At 47.3% G+C, this 19505-nt stretch overlaps 1 protein-coding gene across 1 annotated transcript; it reads right to left on the reverse strand.

Moving 5' to 3' along the window:
* Nucleotides 1-540: 540 nt before the first annotated feature.
* On the reverse strand, nucleotides 541-19154 carry MRAP (melanocortin 2 receptor accessory protein). The gene is made up of 3 exons (XM_055417579.2): nucleotides 18714-19154; nucleotides 3831-3930; nucleotides 541-1096 (listed from the first exon to the last, which is right to left on the reverse strand). Exons 1-3 carry the CDS (start codon nucleotides 18817-18819, stop codon nucleotides 745-747), a joined length of 558 nt encoding a protein of 185 aa, XP_055273554.2. The 5' UTR covers nucleotides 18820-19154; the 3' UTR covers nucleotides 541-744.
* Between the last annotated feature and the right edge of the window lie 351 nt (nucleotides 19155-19505).

Here is a 19505-nt window from a genome sequence, read left to right on the forward strand (position 1 = left end):
AGTTGGAAAGGCCATGTGGTCCTTTCTCCCTTTGTGCATCTCTGGAGCCCATCAGTGTCCCTTCCCCCATATGCCCTTCTAACCCACTGCCCCTGGGTCTGGCAGGCCAAGCCTGGCCCTCAGCTGGCAGAATTATTTTTCAGTCATGTGGGATGGGGTGGGGTGGGGTTTGTGGGCTTCATGGTGTGATGCTGGCTCCGGACAATTTGACTGGTGGAAACTCAGGCCCTAGAGAACTAGGTCCTTCGGGGGTCTCAGGTCACATGAAGTCACACACAGCACAGGACCCTCCTGCCACTTGGGCTCAGGCCATCCCTGCTGGACCCGGCTGCATGGAAGGTGTGGCTTGGGTCCCTTGACCACAGTCAGCGAGCCTGGCCAGGCGGGCGCTGTGGGGGGTGGAGGGGAACCTGGCAGGCCCTTCATGGGTGCCCTAAAAAAGGTACAGATCAGCCATGTGGACTGAGAGTCAATTATAAAAAGAATATTGCAGAAGTAGTAGCTGAAACTGAAAGGTGACATAGTGAAGACTAGTGAATATATTTTCATCTTCATTCATATGTACTTTATTTTTCTGTCCTTAGCGCAGGCATAAGCAGTGAGCACACTAAATAAAAAGCGGTATCTGTGCCTCCTTCCCTCACTTGGCTGGGCCTGGCTGCCAGCCCGGGATAAATGCATACACGTGCCTCCTGGTGGAGTCACTGTTGACCCACTTGCCTGTCCCGCCATGTAAATAGGTTTTCAGAGTGCGCGTGGGTTTGGAGTGTTGGTTCTCCCATCAAGAGGTTCTGTCTGCAGGGGAGGCTCACTGGGCGTGTTGCTGACGTCAGCTGGGACCCTGTGGGTCCCCACCGAGGGCCGGTTCCCAGAGGAGAGCAGGGTGGTCCTGGGGGAGCCAAGGTGGAGGGGCTCTGCTGTTGCAGCTGCTGGACAGGCTGGGATGTCCCGGCGCCTGGTTCCTCGACCGAGCTCAGTGGAGGCTGCAGGGTCCCCCTGGGGGGCCCTGGGGTGCTGGGGCTGCCTCCAGATGCAGAGCTGGAGGTTGAGGCCAAGACTCCAGGGACATGTTGGGGGCCACTGGGTGGCGTTGTTCCTGCGAACAGAGCAGATGGGAGAAGATGTCTAATCCACCAAGGGAAGAGTCCTTCCTGGGGACCTCCTGCTGCACCCTCCTGCCTGGCCAAAGCCTAAGGAGCAGGTGCTCCCCAGGCCAGAGCCCCTCTGCCAGGGGAGCAGGCCGGGGGTGGGATGGGGGTCAGCTTGGCTCACTGAGGGCACCACGGTGGAGAAATAGAAGAGACGAGGAAGTGCTCCATGGTGACCTTGACCTCGGGGCCTTCCCTCTGACCCGGTGTGTCCATCCACAGCTGGGGGGGCGGGGGGACGGAGGGGGATCTGGTCGACCTTGCGTCCACCCACGTGGCTGAGTGCAGCTCGTCTCGCTCCGTGCTTCAAGCCAACTCATGTCTCAGCCAGAGACGCGCTCTCCCTGGATGGACCCTCCTGCCCTTGAGGTGCCGTGGCAGTGGGCACGTCCGCCTGCCTCCGGTCTCATCAGTGAAATGGGATGACAGTGACAACCGCCTCAGCATCAGGCTGAGAGACCGAGAATCGATAGGTGTCTCAGCTAGAGGACGAGGCCACATGCGGTTACAACTGTAGCGTGAGTGAAGAGGCGCAGGAAGGGGCGCAGGGAAGCAGGCCCGCCTTCCAGAGGGACTCAGACGGTGCTGGCACAACCTTTTCTGTTAAATGTTTTTTGTTTTGTTTCAGCATGGGAAGAATGCCTCTTTGGGAAGCAACTCAGTATTCTCTTTCCCAAATCTAACTTAGGACCCATTAGCCCTCCCTGAGTGAAGGAGGAAACAGAACAGGTTCCATCTTGAAAGCGGGACTCCCGTCTTGGGCCTGACTGTGGACTTTGAGCTATATGCCCAGTATCTATGGAAAGGACTTGCCAGCTGGGAAACAAGGCCCATGGAAGGAACAGCCCCAGGGCTCTCCGTGGCCTAAAAGAATACCCTAATCATCTGTGTACCGAATAGAATCATACATTCTATTGTGCTTATTGGGGTGTGAGGACAGGCCTATTGATAGTTGTCCACTGTTAACTATCTAGGCTTAAGGCATATGAATCACGGGTTAACTTTGATTTTTTCTTTCTTTTCCTTCATTCAGACTAGTTCCAGGGAATTTGGGGAGGTGGATTGGGCATGTACACTTAGGGTGTATAAGGTTTTCACAAATGCTGGTCAGGGTCCTCGGCTAAGAGGAGACTGCCTTGTGTGATAAACTGCACTCCACTGTCTGCGTTGTCCTTCTGAGTGAGTTTGTTTCCGGGGACGCATGGCTACAACAGGAGCATTCCTTGTCTGTCACGAAGTCCCTGGAGAGTGTTTTGTTTAGCGATCCACGTGGCCGGGCAGGGGGGCGGGGGGGCAGGGGGAAACAGCATCCCCGTTTTGCCCTGTTGTCAAATCGTAGCTCAGGAGATGGGAGAGACCCCCATGTGCCCACTGGACCTCAGCACAGGGTTGGCTCCAGGTCACCTCAGAAGATTAGAAGACAGAGGCGATTTCCTCGTTTGGTCCATCAGGATGTCTCTTGAGGGTGAGAACCTGCTTAGCTTCAATGTGAGCTCTGAGAACTAAAGGACTAGGTTTCCTCGCTGCTCCAAATCTGGTCCCTGCCTCCGACATGTGGCCGAGGGGCCCTGAATGACCTGGTGGGTGAGACGCTGTGGACGGGGTGGGTGGGGTAGGGGCTAGAAGAAATAGGACCACCCCCCTGCCCCATAGGCAAGCCTATGCATCTTCAGATCCTCAGGGGCCTGGTCGTGAGCCCACCCCACCCGCAGGCACAGGGGCTGCCCTCTGGTTCTCAGAGGCTTGGAGGCTCCTCTTCCCTTCCTCTCAGAACAGCTCTGCTCACCTCTCCCTGCCCCCAGCTTCCTGTGCGGACTCCTGGTTCCCACTCCCCACGACTTGGTCCCTAATAGAGGCCCAGCCCTCCGCCCCTCCCCGCCCCATGGGTCTTCCTCTGGACGCGTCAGTGCCTCCCGAACCCAGCTATTATCCTGCCAGGCCACACATTTCCAAGGGCCATGGCTAGCCCTCAGTCACCCTCTCTAGGTTAGTTGCCCATCCCTGGTCCCATCAGCTATGGCAGGGAGACTCGTTCTTAGGACAGCTGTGGCTGTCTTGGATGGGTTAAGCCAGAGGAAAATTGAGTGTGGGAGGCCAACTGCATGAACACGGGAGAGTGAACGTCTAATGAGCTCGGCTCTAATTACTGCTTGGAACGTGTGGATTGCCTCCATTGAACCACGGAGGTACACAGTAGGCATCTGACAACAGAAGGTGGCCGTAGATGAGGGCCTTCGCTTTCCTGGTGAACTGGTGACCTGACTGGCCAAGGGTCAACTTGGCTTCATTATCTGCAGCAGCTTAACAGAGGTATGTTCTATACACAACCAAGCTAAAATGTAAAATCCAGCCGTCTTTAGTATGTTCCCTGAGTAGTGAGACCTTTACTACGATTGTTGAAAGAAACCCCTACCCCTGAGCAGTCACCTTCCTTTGCTTCTCCTCAGCCCTGGGCAACCACTAAACCTTCTGTCTCTATGTGTTTGTCTCCTCTGCCACATTTCACATCCACAGAGTCACACAGTGTGTGGCCTTTCGTGTCGGGCTTTTTTCATGTTGCACAATGTTTCTGAGGTTTATCCAGGTGGTGTGAATTAAAAGGCTTCATTCCTTTTCATAGCCAAAGAGTATTCTACCTCAGACATAGTGGCCCCCTGTTTAGCCACACACCCCCGTCCTTACCTCGTCTGTGGAGAGCCTGACCAGGACATGTAGAGAAGGATGAGGAAGAGAAAAACCACGAAAGCTGCCAGGCTCACCCAGAAGGCGATGACGATCGAATCTGTTGGGGGGACATACATGTCGACGTCAGTGTGATCTCACGTGCCCCACGGTCACCATGTGCTGCGGAACTGGGACTCTGGGAGAGAGCCTTCTCAGTAAGCGGCCAGTGAGAAGCTTTTCCCGTCGATAATCACCTTGAGGGACTTCCCTGGTGGCCCAGTGGTTAAGAATCTGCCTTCCAGTGCACCGTGTGCCTGCCCGTGTGCTGAGTTGCTTCAGTCGTGTCTGACTCTGTGTGACCCCATGGACTGCAGCCCTTCTGGCTGCTTTGTCCGTGGGGATTCTCCAGGCAAGGATGCTGGAGTGGGGTGCCATGCCCTCCTCCAGGGGATCTTCCCAACCCAGGGATCGAACCCGCGTTTCATACATCTCCTGCCTTGGCGGGCAGTTCTTCACCACTAGCAACACCCAATGCAGGTTACATGGGTACAATCCCTGGTCAGGAAACTAAGATCCCACGTGCTGCAAGCCTGCTCCAGAAGTAGAGAGCATTGCGCCACAGTGAAGACCCAGCACAGCCAAAATAATAATAACAATTAAATAATAATGATAACCTTGGGAAGGAAAGCGGCAGCAGGGACCTGGCTTTTTCCCAGAGCTACCAGTCACTGGATCAGTTTCGGGAGATGACTGAGGGAAAACCAGCAAATGAAACTGGGTTCCCTCGCCACCACCACCCCCGACCCTGGACTTGATTTTTTGGCTGCTTCTGTTGCTCAGAGAGTGGCTTTTCCCTTCTTCCTTCCTCCCAGGAAGGAGAAGAAAGTGCTGTGAGCAACTTCATGTGGCAGGACAGCCTCCCCTCTCCTGTGAGGACTGCAGCCCCTACCAGGAGCCTTCTGAGATCAGCCCAGTTGGGAACCGCTTCAAAGACCCCAAGATCAGAGACTCAGAAAAATGATATGCACCAGACAATGCTGCTAACCTGCTCCGGGAAGGGCCAGGCTGTGGAGATGTTACCCAAGGCTGCCCCGGCCAGGCTGCTGGAGCTGAAAAGAGATGGTCCCTCTCTTTTGGGGGCACAGGGCCAGCTGGGGAGCTGTGGCAGGAGGAAAAAGCACCATTGCAGCCACCACTCTGGCTGCATCAGTGGCTGGATGTGAAAACATACAGGAAAAACAGGAAGGATGCTCAGCCTCTTCTGGTCCCTGGGAGAACCTGGTGGAACCTGGCAGTTTGGGAGGTACCTTTATCCAGGGCTCCGGGTCAAAACACTCAGCAAGTTGCTAGGGAACTGTAGGAATGTCTTTGTTTCTCTTGTTTGTTTCTATGGCTCTGGGCACAGAGTTATTGCTGTTTTAGTAGTTAAGTTGCGTCCAACTCTGTGTGACCCCATGGACTGCAGCCCACAAGGCTCCTCTGTCCATGGGATTTCCCAGTTAAGAATATTGGAGTGGGTTGCCATTTCCTTCTTCAGGGGATCTTCCTGACCCAGGGATCAAGCCCATATCTCCTGCATTGCGGGCAGATTCTTTACCATTGAGCCACCAGGGAAGCATACTGGGTTCATAATTAGTGTCTGCAAGTATCTTATCCCAGACACACTCTTGCCCCCAGGACAAGATGCCCCAGACTGGGATATGCTAGGCACCTATGTGTATGACCCAAGGAAGCCACTGAAGGATGGTAATCAACAGGCATGTAGTAAGCGCCTATGCAAGTCAGGCTTTGCTGGGGGCTGTTAAGGATCCCGAGGAGGCCAACCTCGCCCACCAGAAGTTGCTGACCCCCTCTAGGTTCTGCATCTGTCCAGCAGCATCCTTCTCGACACTCCCGCTACGCCACCAGCACTCATCCTGCCCTGCTTTCTGTTGGGTTCTATTCAAACAAAAGAGATTTCTGCGGTGTATTCAGGTTAAACAGTGCTAATAAATGGACAAGTAAATGAACAAATAACTGACCGGATGAAGGATCAGAGTTGTGTGGGGTAAATAGTAGCTATTGAGTAAAATTATCACCTCTGCCCTCCATGACCCAAGACAGCTGGAGGGAGAAATTGAAACCTTATAAGGGTTGATTTTAAATCCTAAACGTGTCGAAAACAGGTAACAAGAAGAGGCAGTGTTGGCAAGAGGCCTCATGGACTCCACCACCTTGAAATGTACCAGTAAGTTGGCACTCAGATTGCAGAGAGGAAAGGACAGCAGAGCCCCCCAGGCTGACTCACAGCCTCTCTGCTTTCTGTCCCTGACCTGAGAAATGGCTGGCCTGCCCTGCAGCATCTCACTGTTAAAGGGGATGCACGGGCTCCTGGGAAACAGGAAATGAGGTTGCTGCTGTCTGTACTAAACTTCTTTTTTTTTAGTTTTTAAAAATCCACGATCTGGGATAAGAAATCTATAAAATGAGCCGGAAACATCTTGTCTTCCAGAAAGCAAAAAAGCTATAAAAACCAAAGAATGCATACTCCTAACTTAGCCAAATGTGTTCATTTCAGGTGCGCAGCAGAGTGAATCATCCCTCTCTCGCCCTCTCTCTCTATATATATATATACACACTTAGATACATACATACATATGATGGCTCAGTGGTAAAGAATCCGCCTGCACTGCAGGAGACCTGGGTTCCATCCCTGGGTTGGGAAGATCCCTTGGAGAAAGGAACGGCTACGCACTCCAGTATTCTGGCCTGGAGAATTCCAAGGACAGAGGAGCCAAGCGGGCTACAGTCCATGGGGTCGCAAAGAGTCAGACATGATATACACTCTTTCTTAAATTCTTTTCCTGTATAGGCCATTACAGAGTATTGAGTAGATTTCCCTGTGCTATACAATAGATCCTTATTAGTTTTCTATTTTATGTATAGCAGCAGCAGCAGTGTGTATATGTCAATCAAAAGAAGCCTCTGACTTTCCAAGTATTCCTTGCCTGTTCACTGTGTATTATTCCCCAGAACCTGCTTTAATTCAACTCTGTCCTAAAGAGTCACAATTTATTGTCTAACCCTCAAAGTATAAGAGTATATATATGTTCTCAGAAAATTTGGTTTGGGAGTTCTGTTGTTTAAGGGAGTTTTGGATTTCTGCAGACACTAACGCTCTTTTTCTTTCATTAAAAAAAAAAAAACACAACGCAGGATTTGAGGACTTTGGTACCTAGATAAGTTCCATCAGCGCCTCGAAGAAAACAGCATCAAAAATTGAGCAGTTGAGATGCCCTTTCCCCTCTACCAGGCTCACTCTGTCCGTCCTAGCCCTTGGTCATTATCTCTAGATGCTGAGCAGGAAATGAGATGATACCTCTTCCAGAACACAGAGTCTTCAGAGAAGTGAAATTTTAATTTTGTCAGACCAAAAGAGCGAACAGCAGACACCAGCCGTTTCCTGCACGGCGTTCTCTTTCATCATGTGCTTTTGAAAAAAGCAGCCAAGAAAATAGGGTTTTTTCCTCTTCCTCCTGAAGGGTCAGCCTAAGTGCTTGGAAAGAACATTTTGTTACAAGGGCAAGAGCTGTCATTCTCCAGGGTTGGAAATGTTTAAACAACCGTGAGCTTGTCTTTACAACAAGGAGAACCAGACTGGCTTGACAATTAAACTGGTTCAGTCATGGAAAACTCCCCTTCCCTTCCCTCTTCTCTAGAGTCCCAGGAGAAAGTTAACAGCAAGATTTTTCCCTTCCTGGGGGATAATAATGGGGTTAAGAGCCTAGACCTTGGAGGAGGTCAACTTTGAGTTCAAATTCTGACTTGACTATTTCCTAGCTTTGTGATCTCAAGCAATCTGAGATTTTTTCATCTCTAAATCTGTTTCCTCATCGGTTAAATGGGGATAATATCGTGTGCTATATAGGCTGTTATGCAAATTAAATAAAATAATATGCATATGCAATGCCCATGCAGGATTTCCTCATTCAATAGTTGTGAAATGATCTGTACATAGAATTAAAATCATTATTTCTGTTAAGAGAGTTTTGTGGCAAGTGATATTGCTGCTTCCTTCAAGTGCCCTAAAACATAAGCTACGAGTAAAGGTAATTGTTCTTGTCAATCCTTCATGCTTCCATAGTAATAGAACCCCTCCTGTAGCTAGGCACATGGCTGCCTGAGATAAAGACTATATTTCCCAGCCTCCCTTTCAGTTAGTATGGTCATGTGACAAGGTTCTGGCCAATGAGCTGTGAATGGAGCATTTGCAGGACTAGGAGTCCTGCAGAGATGGCTAGATTTCTAACACATGCGTCCCTTTGTATTCCCTTACTCCATTTTGCTGCCCAGAACATGGATGTGATGGCTATAGCCAGGATTGGAACATGATGGTGAGGACACATCCCAGGGATGGCAGAGGTGTGAGCTGAAACAAAGCCAGTCCTTGAAGACTTCATGGAACTGATCTACCACCCTGCCCTGCAAATTTTTACATGAGAGAGAAATCAAAGTCTGTTTTATCTGGTACTCCATTAATGTAACCAATTTTCTCCATTGAATCTGGACAAAAATCAATAAATGAGTTCTTAAATGAACATACCAAAACTGACAGTTCCAAATAAATGCTGACCTTCAAAATAATCATCCTGTCTCTACTGTGGTGGTGGTTTGGTCGCTAAGTCATGTCTGACTCTTGCGACCCATGGACTGGAGCCTGCCGGGCTCCTCTGTCCATGGAATTCTCCAGGCAAGAACACTGGAGTGGGTTCCCATTTCCTTCTCCAGGGCATCTTCCCGACCCAGGGATTGAACCCAGGTCTCCTACAGTGCAGGCGGATTCTCTACTGACTGAGCCACAAGGGAAGCCCTCTCTACTGCAGAGTCATGTAAATTTTCTAAAAGACCTATGTGTATCAAACATTCATAAATTCTTCTTTTGGAATTACCTTCAAGGATACACTCACACACACACACACACACACACACACACCACTTTTGCTACTTTATGAGATCATATCTTGTTTTCAATACCCACATGGTACCAATCACTTAATTTCATTCACCTGATTCGTTCATGGGTGATTCTAAACTGTTTCCCAGATGCAAATCTACCTTCCAAAGAAGTACATAATGTATCACTGTGGACATTTCATGGAAAGTGTCAGGGCCACCAAAGTCAGTTCCAAAGAAGGAGTCCCAAGCAGGTTTTGAGGAATGACTGACTCACTCAAGTACGGCAGCTCCACATGAGGCTAGCTTGATGGGAAATTTGTTCCAAGATTATATTCTCAATCTTTGTTTAAAAATCACTTTCTCTGCTTACATCATACCCATGGGACTGACCATCTGCAGAAGGCTTAGACATCATAATAAAAGTTGTGGGACTTCCCTGGTGGTCCAGTGGTTAAGGATCGACCTTTCAATGCAAGGGATGTGCACTGGATCCCTGGTTGGGGAGCTAAGATCCCACATACTTGCAGGGCAACTAAGCCCACTGAAACTAGAGCCTGGCGCTCTAGAGCCCGTAATCCTCAACAAGAGAAGCCCAGCTGCATGCTGCAACTAAGTGCCACAACGAAGACCCAGCACAACCAAAAAAAGAAAAGAAAAAGTTATGACCTGCCTTGTTTGCTGTGACTGAGAGAGATGAATAGCATCATCGACTCAATGGACGTGAGTTTGAGCAGACTCTGGGAAATAGTGAAGGACAGGGAAACCTGGCATGCTGAAGTCCATGCGGTCGCAAAGAGTTGGACACGACTGAGTGACTGAACAGCAACAACAACCTGAACTTGATCACTCTGATCAGAAGAGATTTATCTATATTTATCTATAAATATATCCTTCATTCAGTCTTCACACTAAAGTCTAGTCACTGTGTTCAGAAGAAATTGGTTAGTGATTGTTCAGAAGAGATTCGTTAGCGATGTGTTTTTGTTCTTCTTCTCCCAGCTGTTGGAGAAACAGATGAACAGACTGCCTTATTATTGAAGTTGCCAGAGGCAGTGCCTCAGCAGAAGTCGGTGTGGGCTATGACATATTCTTTCTAACTGGTAATTAAAGGAAGAAGACATACTGACCTAAGAGGTAAATAATACAGCAGTAAGGCTAGGCACTATCCAACGGAAATCAATCCGCCTCGATACTCCCTGTAAGGGAGCATTCAACCAGTATTTGGAGACTCATCGTATTAACATTATCTGTATTGTCACTGTAAGATGGGAATATGAGATTGTCTTTTTTTTCCTCCAGAACTTAGCCTCTGAAAAGGGAACAGAATCAAATGTGGAATCAGTTTGTTCAGGCAGGGTCTCAGGAGATAGATTTCTGTTTTCCACCTTTTTGACAGTATTGGGGAGATTCTTAACATTTCCATGAAACAGAAGCCGTGTCTGAAAATCACGGGGGTGACAGTCTTTGTGAAGTCCCTGTAACAGAATCACACACCAGATTTCAAGGCTTCCCTGAGGAAGGGCAACCCACAGCCTTCAACTCAGCATTGAAGGCTCATAAAAATGTGTCTGCCTCCCGAGATCTTTCCAATTATCCGTCCAACCATGATGGAATAAATTCCACCGTCTGGGCATGAATATAAAAATCTTAAAATCGTTTCTGCTTGTTAGGTTAACACATGAACTCGGGTATTTTCTTCTTCTTTTTTTGTCTTTTTCTCTACTTGACATAAGTCGAGCCCAGTCTGGCCTTCACCGTGTCACCCCACTGCCCCAGGTGATCTTCCAGTGGCGCGGTCTGAGGGAGGGCTTTGCCTCTCTGTCTCCCCCTGAAGCATTCCTGGCATCTTTCTGTCTTTCACGTGCACAAACCTGGGCGTGATGGTTTGTGATCTGTTTGACTGGGGTGGAGATCCAACCCAGAGAAACTGGCAAGGAGAGAAAGCTGCGTTTGTCAGCAACGGAGGCCACCTGCTTTCTGTGGCTGACCTCTGTCCAAGCTCACCTGGACTTGCACTGACCTTCCTCTACCTTCAAAGCCAGGTAACAGAGCATCCGGGAGACAGCCTGATCATCACAAGAGACAAAAGCGATACAGTGATATGGGAGCACCGACTTTAGATGAGGGAGATTTCTGGTTTTGCATTTTTAGGCTCTTTTAAATGTATTTATTTATGTCTGCGCTGGGTCTTCGCTGCTGGGTGTGGGATTTCTCTAGTTGCGGCAAGCAAGGGGCTACTCTAGTTGGGATACTCAGGCATTGCAGTGGCTTCTCTTGTTGCAGAGCAGAGGCTCAGTAGTTGTGGCACACGGGCGTAGTTGCCCCAGGGCATGTGGGATCTTCCCGGACCAGGGATCAAACCTGTGTCCTTTGCTTTGGCAGGCAGAGTCTCAACCCCGGGACCACAAGGGAAGTTCCTAGATTTTTCTTTTTATCTTTTTTTAAATAAACTTATTTGAATTCAAGTACTGTGGACAAAAGTAGGCAAGACATCTTTGCTTAACACACAGCAGTGGAAGAAGTCCTCTCCCTGGGGCCACTGCTTATAAGACCAAAATCCTGGAAGCGTTCTACATATTCAAAGACACCAATTTCTAGAACACCAGGCAGCTACTTACAAAGTTTTTGTGACATAATGTTTCACAACATGGGGAAACAAAAGATAGTGAGGTCAATAAGAGCAGGGTACAAAATAGCATATACATCCAGATCTTATTTGAAATATATCTAGGAAACAGAATGTGTACGGTGAATTGTCTGTATCTGCTTCAGCTGATGGCCAAGACAAAGGTGCCACCATAGACTGAATGCTCGAGTCCCTACCACCCCCGACATGTGGAAGCCCTAATCCCCAGGGTGATAGTATTTGCAGGTGGGGCCTTGAGAGCTAATTAGGTTTAGAAGAGCTCATGAGGGTGGGGCCCTCATGATGGGATTGGTGCCTTTATAAAAGAGAGAAAGAAACCACACTCCCTCTTTCTTCGTTTACACCAAGGAAGAGCCCTGTGAGCATATGACAGGACGGTGGCCATGGACAAGCCAAGAAGAAATCTTCACCAGATGTGTGCGCCTACTGTGTGCTTGGCATTATTCTGAACTGTGGGGAGAGAGACAGACAAACAGGTGGACAAACCTTTCTGCTCTGGTGGATCCCACATCCTGATGAGAACCTGCCCCCTAATCATGACAAGTGTCCTGGGAAGAGTCCTGAGGCGTGGGAGCTGGAACTGAGGTCCAGGATCTGTGACTGTCCAGCTGGGGGACATTAAGTTATCAGCTCCTATGAGCCCCACATACGTCTATTTCCATATGGTATTCTTTAATACCAGGGCATTCTTATTCACGTATGCAACTGCTCCTGCCTTGACTGTCAACGCTGAAGGGTAGAGAGCTTATCTTTTCTTAAAAAAATATCTATTTATTTTTAAAAATATGTATTTATTTGGGTGCACCAGGTCTCAATTGTGGCATTTGGGACCTAGTCCCCGACCAGGGATCAAACTCAGAGCGTGTAGTCTTGGTCACTGGACCGCCAGGGGAGTCCCAAGGACCTTTTCAACTTTATGCCTCCAGCCTCAGCGCATGGCCGTTTCCTGCCCACACGTGACCATCACCCTACCGACCCTCACGTATATATATCCACCAGAGCCATATTTTTAGCAAGCAAATTGGACTTTCTATCTTCCCTGCTTACTGTTTTACATGACTTCCCACAGCTTATGGGGATCCTCCGAGGCTGGCCTGCAAGAACCTGGCCCCTGGGGGGTCTGGAGCTCCTTCTCTATTCCTCTTCCCAAAACACCTCCGGGAAGCACCTCTTTTATATACAGGAATGGAACTGTTCTCTGTCCTGCTCTAGTTCTGTTTCCCCTCAGCAGCTCCAGGCAGGAGCTGTTACAAACAGCACACAGAACAGGAGTCCAATTGCATGTGGCTGTATGGGCGTGTTTGTGTGTGTGCTTGAACGCATGAGTGTGCATGCCTGTGTGCATATGAGGATACGGACACAGAACCACCCTAGTTGGCGAGGCACCAAAATGTTAACACCGATATTCTTCTGAGTAGTTGCTATTGTTCAGCTGACTCTGTGCAACCCCAGGGGCTGCAGCCTGCCAGCCTCCTCTGTCCTCCACTGAGAGGCAGAGTGAAGTCATCTACTGAGGAGCATATCCAACTTTAGAAAAGGTATTTTAACATCTTGCAAGGTGGTCCAATGGTTGGGACTCCAAGCTTCCACAGCAGGGGGCCCGGGTTCAATCCCTACTTGGGGAACTAAGATCCCACATGTTGCATGATGAGGCCAAAAAAAAAAAAGTAAAAGAAATAAGATGAATAAAAAACTGGAAACAAAGAAATAAAAATATATTTTATATATATTTTTAAACATGGTGTGATAACATATTCAGGTAAAGCATCTGCCTGCTAATTGACCTTGCTGATTGAAATATTGGGATGAATGAATCGTATGTGTAAACATTACATTTCCTTTCTTGTGTAATAAAATGTTCCCATAAAATGGCTCTCTAAGCTATTAAGTATAAAATAAATTATTCAAAAGATTAAATAGAGAACAATGAAAAGAAGGTCTCCTGCAGGAGACACAGGAGACTCAGGTTCAATCCCTTGGTTGGGAAGATCCCCTGGAGGAGGAAATGGGAACCCACTCCAGTATTTTTGCCTGAAAAATCCCGTGGACAGAGGAACCTGGCAGGCTATAGTACACAGGGTCACAAGAGTCGGACTTGACTGAGTGACTAAGCATGCCTGTAGCAACACAGCCGTCATTCCTTTATCCCGTCTCCTGTTGATGGATATTAGGCCATTTCCACTTTCTGACTCTCAGACAGTGCTGCAGTGAACACTGAAATACATGCATTCTGGTGGACACATATAAGCACTTCCCTAGGCGGACACCCAGGAAGGGGATTCTGTGTGATGCCTTGTGAACATCTGTAACATTTTTTGGTTCTTGCCAAGCTGCTCTCCCAAATGGTGAACTCAAGTTTCATCCCATCAGCTGCATTTAACAGTATTAATTTCTATCCTTCCTACCCTAATTCTTCATATATCAGCCATTTAGCTCTCACTGATTGAGTGGTTGTGAAGTGGTACCTATTTGTTCTTTCCCAGTGCATTTCCCTGATGACACTGAGCATTTTCTCCTGTTCCTTGGCCCTTTGAGCTTCTTCTGTTACTGTCTTTTCATATCAATTGCTCGTATTTCTCGGAGAAGGCAATGACAACCCACTCCAGTACTCTTGCCTGGAAAATCCCATGGACAGAGGAGCCTGATAGAAGAGTTGGACACGACTGAGCGACTTCACTTTCTTTTCACTTTCATGCATTGGAGAAGGAAATGGCAACCCACTCCAGTGTTCTTGCTTGGAGAATCCCAGGGACGGGGGATCCTGGTGGGCTGCCGTCTATGGGGTCGCACAGAGTCGGACACAACTGAAGCAACTTAGCAGCAGCAGCAGCAGCAGCTCGTATTTCTATTTTTTTTCCCCTGTTGATGGATATGTTGTGTTGACTTATGAAATAATAAAGTGGTTTCCATTTTAAGAGAAAAACTTAGTTTTCAAAAGTAGCTCCCCCAAATATAAGGAATAGTCGCTGCAGTCTCTTTGTCATTCCTGGAATATACTAGGCACTCCTCTGCTTCAGAGCCTTTGCCCTTGGTGTTCCTAAAAGGTTCCTTCCCAAGACATCGTCAAGACTTAATCTCTCACCTCTTCATAGGCCACAGGTGAGGCCTTCACCGGCCTTCCTCCACCCTTGGGTCCCCGCTCTCCTAGCCACCTTGCCCATTTGACTTTTCTTTGGAGCACATCTTGCCATCTGCCATATTTTTCTTGTTTATGGTGACCTGAAAAGACTGCCTCCAATTTTTTGTTTTGCTTATATTTGGCTATGCCACAAGGCATGCAGGATCTGAGTTCCCCAGGGAGTGAACCCCTGCCCCCTGCCCTGGGAGCACAAGGTCTGAACCACTGGACCTCCAGGGAAGTCCTCTGCCTCCAATTTTTCACTCTTCTTGCACTAGAACCCATCTAATTCCCTCCTCCTGAATCTGGCCTGGCCTCACTAGCTTACTTGCCCAAGACACAGAGCTAGTATGTGGCAGAGTTCAGATGAGAATTACAGCCAACAGGCTTAGAGTCCATGTACCTAGACTCAATAGAGTCACTGGCCCATGGCTGGTCACCCAGAAAAAAACAACAACAAAAACAGGACAATTAACCTATTCAAGGTGCAAACACCCCAGTGGGGGAGGCAGTTTTGCCTAGCCCCAAATTTCTTTCCCAGAGACAATAGAAATTAAAATCAGATAGGACATGAAGCCTGGGATATGTGAGACACAAACAGGAATAAAGGAGCCCAGAAAAAGCACCTCTCTCTGTGGATATCAAAGATTCCTGATATCTAGGACTTGGGTATAAAATGGTACTTGGCTGCCTTTGTGATAAATTTAGAATTAACTTTCTAAGACACTTTTGTGACAGTGTGTCTTTCTAAGATACACTGTATCTTTCTAAGATACTTTTGAGACAGAATGTTCTTTTAAGATGGATTTCCTTTTTTCTTAATAAATGAGCGTTAAAACTTTGTTTGTTTGTTTATTTATTTTTGGCCATACCACATATCTTGTGGGATCTTATTATATCCCTGACCAGGAATTGAACCCTGGACCCCGGGCAGTGAAAGCACCCAGTTCCAACCATTGGACCACCAGGGATTTCCCTTAAAATGTATTTCTTAATAGAGTTTAATGTATTTGTTTGGAGTTCCAGTAAGCTGGGTGGGTTTCTTCAAATTGTAGATATCATGTTTCCTATAGTCTGTATGCAGATATGGGAGAGTTATTTAGCCAGTCCCCTAAGATGTATAACTTGAATACTTTCTATAAAAATACTAACCGATACTTACTTTTCACAGGGACACAGAGCCTGGCCTCTCCCTGTGAGTGTCCAAAGCCCTCAACATCTAGGTTGTCCAGGGTGGGGACAGTGACTAGTCTCTCTGGCAAGATTCCTTACTGAAATAATTGTTACTGGGTTTGGGAATTTGAGGAAGAACTTATCTGACCGCATATCTAGCTCCCAGGTCGTAAATGTCCGACTCTAGTTCAAAGTGCAAAAAAAAGAACATCTCAAACCTCACACACAATTTAATGAATACCAGCCCTTTTCCCCAGAAGTGTGAGTTGTCTGTGGTAACAGGCAGGGGCAGAGATTGGGATCATGTGTTCTAAGCTCCTAAAGTTACAAACAACCCCCCAACACAAAGCAGCCGGGATCAACTTTACAGCCCAGGTGATGATTGAGCTGTCAGAAGCTGAGCTAGAATTTTATTTAATTTGTGTTCATTTTAAAAAGTCCTAACTCCTAGAGGAGAACGTAGGCAAAACACTCCGACATAAATCACAGCAGGATCCTCCAAGACCCACCTCCCAGAATATTGGAAATAAAAGCAAAAATAAACAAATGGGACCTAATTAAAATCAAAAGCTTCTGCACAGCAAAGGAAACTATAAGTGAGGTGAAAAGACAGCCTTCAGAATGGGAGAAAATAATAGCAAATGAAGCAACTAATAAAGGATTAATCTTCAAAATACACAAGCAGCTCCTGCAGCTCAATTCTAGAAAAATAAGTGACCCAATCAAAAAATGGGCCAAAGAACTAAACAGACATTTCTCCAAAGAAGACATAAAGATGGCTAACAAACACATGAAAAAAAGCTCAACATCCCTCATAATCAGAGAAATGCAAATCAAAACCACAATGAGATACCATTTCACACCAGTCAGAATGACTGCTATCCAAAAGTCTACATGCAATAAATGCTGGAGAGGGTGTGGAGAGAAGGGAACCCTCTTACACTGTTGGTGGGAATGCAAACTAGTACAGCCACTATGGAGAACAGTGTGGAGATTCCTCAAAAAACTGGAAATAGAACTGCCATATGATCCAGCAATCGCACTCCTGGGAATACACACCGAGGAAACCAGAATTGAAAGAGACACATGTACTCCAATGTTCATCGCAGCACTGTTTATAATAGCCAGGACACGGAAGCAACCTAGATGTCCATCTGCAGATGAATGGATAAGAAAGCTTTGGTACATATACACAATGGAGTATTTTTCAGCCATTAAAAAGAATGCATTTGAATCAGTTCTAATGAGGTGGGTGAAATTGGAGCCAATTATACAGAGTGAAGTAAGCCAGAAAGAAAAACACCAATACAGTATACTAACGCATATATATGGAATTTAGAAAGATGGTAACCTTAACCCTGTATGCTGCTAAGTCACTTCAGTCGTGTCCGACTCTGTGCGACCCCATAGATGGCAGCCCACCAGGCTCCCCCATCCCTGGGATTCTCCAGGCAAGAACACTGGAGTGAGTTGCCATTTTACGAGACTGCAAAAGAGACATAGGTATATAGAACAGTCTTTGGGACTCTGTGGGAGAGGGTGAAGGTGGGATGATTGGGGAGAACGGCATTGTAGCATGTATATTATCATATGTGAAATGAATCACCAGTCCAGGTTCGACGCATGATACAGGATGCTTGGGGCTGGTGCACGAGGATGACCTGGAGGGAGGATATGGGAAGAGGGAGGTGGGAGGGGGGTTCAAGAAAGGGAACACATGTACACCCGGGGCGGATTCGTGTCAATGTATGGAAAACCAACCAATATATTATGTAAGGTAATTTGCCTCCAATAAAATAAATTTAAAAAAAAGAAATGAAAATAAAGCTAATAAACATTTTAAAAGTAAATAAAATAAAATAATAAAAAGTCCCTCCTGAATGCACATGTACATGTTGTCCAGGTCAGCATGGATCTTGAAGTTCTGAACTTTTGGTAATATCTGTGAGTGGGCTTTTATTTCAAATCTGCCACTTTCTCCCTATTACTCTCTGTCTTCCATTTCGTGAGTTGCTTGTGAAAAAACTGCATTTTCATTTCATGGGTATATAGCTTGTCTCAGAAAACATACCAAATCTATTGCTCCCACAAAAGTTTTGCTATAGTGTCAGGAATACAGGAAGTCCTCAGCAAACATAAAACAGAAGTCCTTCACTTCTGGAAGGTGGATATGACACAGGAAACAGAACACTTCCTAACCAGACATTCTATAGGACTTTCCCCAAGGACCCTGCCAGGGATCTGCCTCCTTTTTTAAAATAATACCACCCAAATGAATTTCAGTTTTGAGCTGGTTTGTAACCGACTATGTTTCTTTTCATATGGGAAGCATTGTGTTCTTTCTAAGGACTGCATTTATTTTTGACATAGTGTGTGATTGCAGCGAAGTCCCTGAAACCTGAGGGACTTCAGGACAGGCAGAAAGGGTGGGTTCCTGGAACTTTGTCCTTGTTTTGCTTTTTATGCTCATTTCCTCATCTGACTTGTTATCTGGTCTGAGTACCTGGAATAATCAGAGAAGGGTATTGACAAACTACCGAGTTACTTCAGAGATAAAGACTGGGCAGGTTAAGATGAGGAAAAGGGTGTTAACTTGTCTGGTGGTCCTTCCTGAGACCATGAAGATGAAGCACCGCTCGGTATTTTTAATAAGAATTAGTAAGTCACACATCTTAGAAGTGAACACGGTAGCTCTCTCCCACATCTACATGGAGACAACAGAAAACTCAAAATCTACGGTTTGAAGAAACTCATCTAGCTTATTGGACCCCTAGAGTTAAATATAACTATCGAGAAATCTGTCTTACCAGTGTAGTCTGCTCCCAAAGTGTCTTAGTTTCTCAGGAGGCTAGTTTCCAACTTATTACAGAAGATAATAGATACACCCTCCATTCCCTTCTGTCTATGAGTTCAGATTCCCATTCTGGCTTTCCCATGATATCTGTTGGGATTCATAGGTGAATGAAGAAAAGTCATTTGCGCCAACCCCCGGCCTCCGATCGACTGGCTTCCCCAGTTCAGGACTCACGTTTGTTGGCTCTCAGCTTCTTCTCATCCACGGGCATGAGGTCCAAGTAGTCCAGGTAGTATTCGTAGCTGTAGTATGGGGCAGAGGTGTTAGTTTTGTTGGCCATGCCTGCGTCGCTGGCTGGTGGCCCTTCCGGAGCTGCTCCGAGCTTGCTCAGGAGATGGCCCTGCTGATTTGTGTAAAATCATCCAAGTATGTCTGTGGGTCTCTGGGCTCAAGGCCTGCTCACTTATCAGAGCCGTGGGGCTGGGAGGAAGGCCGGGGGGTGTGCCTGACATCTTTAGAGTTCAAGTAGAGCAATCCATCCTGCCTAGCTTGACGCAGCTCCAAAACAAACAGCTACGAGGCAGGAGCCTGAGGTCCCTGTGCAAGTGCTGGTTGGCCATCAGCATCCGGACAAGAAAACAGATTCCCCCCAGAACCTTCGAAAGACAAGGTGTGGACTAGGACTAGAAAGGACAACTACTTTGGGCCCTAAATAATTGATCGAACCAAATCAAGAGCCTGGTACTGCCAGGCTTGACTTGCATTAAGGCCCCTCTTGGTGCTGTTAGTTCAGTTCAGTTCCGTCGCTCAGTCGTGTCCGACTCTTTGCGACCCCGTGGACTGTAGCCTACCAGGCTTCTCCGTCCATGGGATTCTCCAGGCAAGAATACTGGAGTGGGTTACCGTTTCCTTCTCCAGGGGATCTTCCCGACCCAGGGATCGAACCCGGGTCTCCCGCATTGGAGGCAGACGCTTTAACCTCTGAGCCACCAGGGAACCTAGATTCCTTATCTGAGGGTGGAACCT

This window comes from Moschus berezovskii, chromosome 1 (genome assembly GCF_049115385.1).
Source record: "Moschus berezovskii isolate FMDL1 chromosome 1, NW_MosBer_1.0, whole genome shotgun sequence".
In the NCBI taxonomy this organism is placed as follows: Eukaryota; Metazoa; Chordata; class Mammalia; order Artiodactyla; family Moschidae; genus Moschus; species Moschus berezovskii.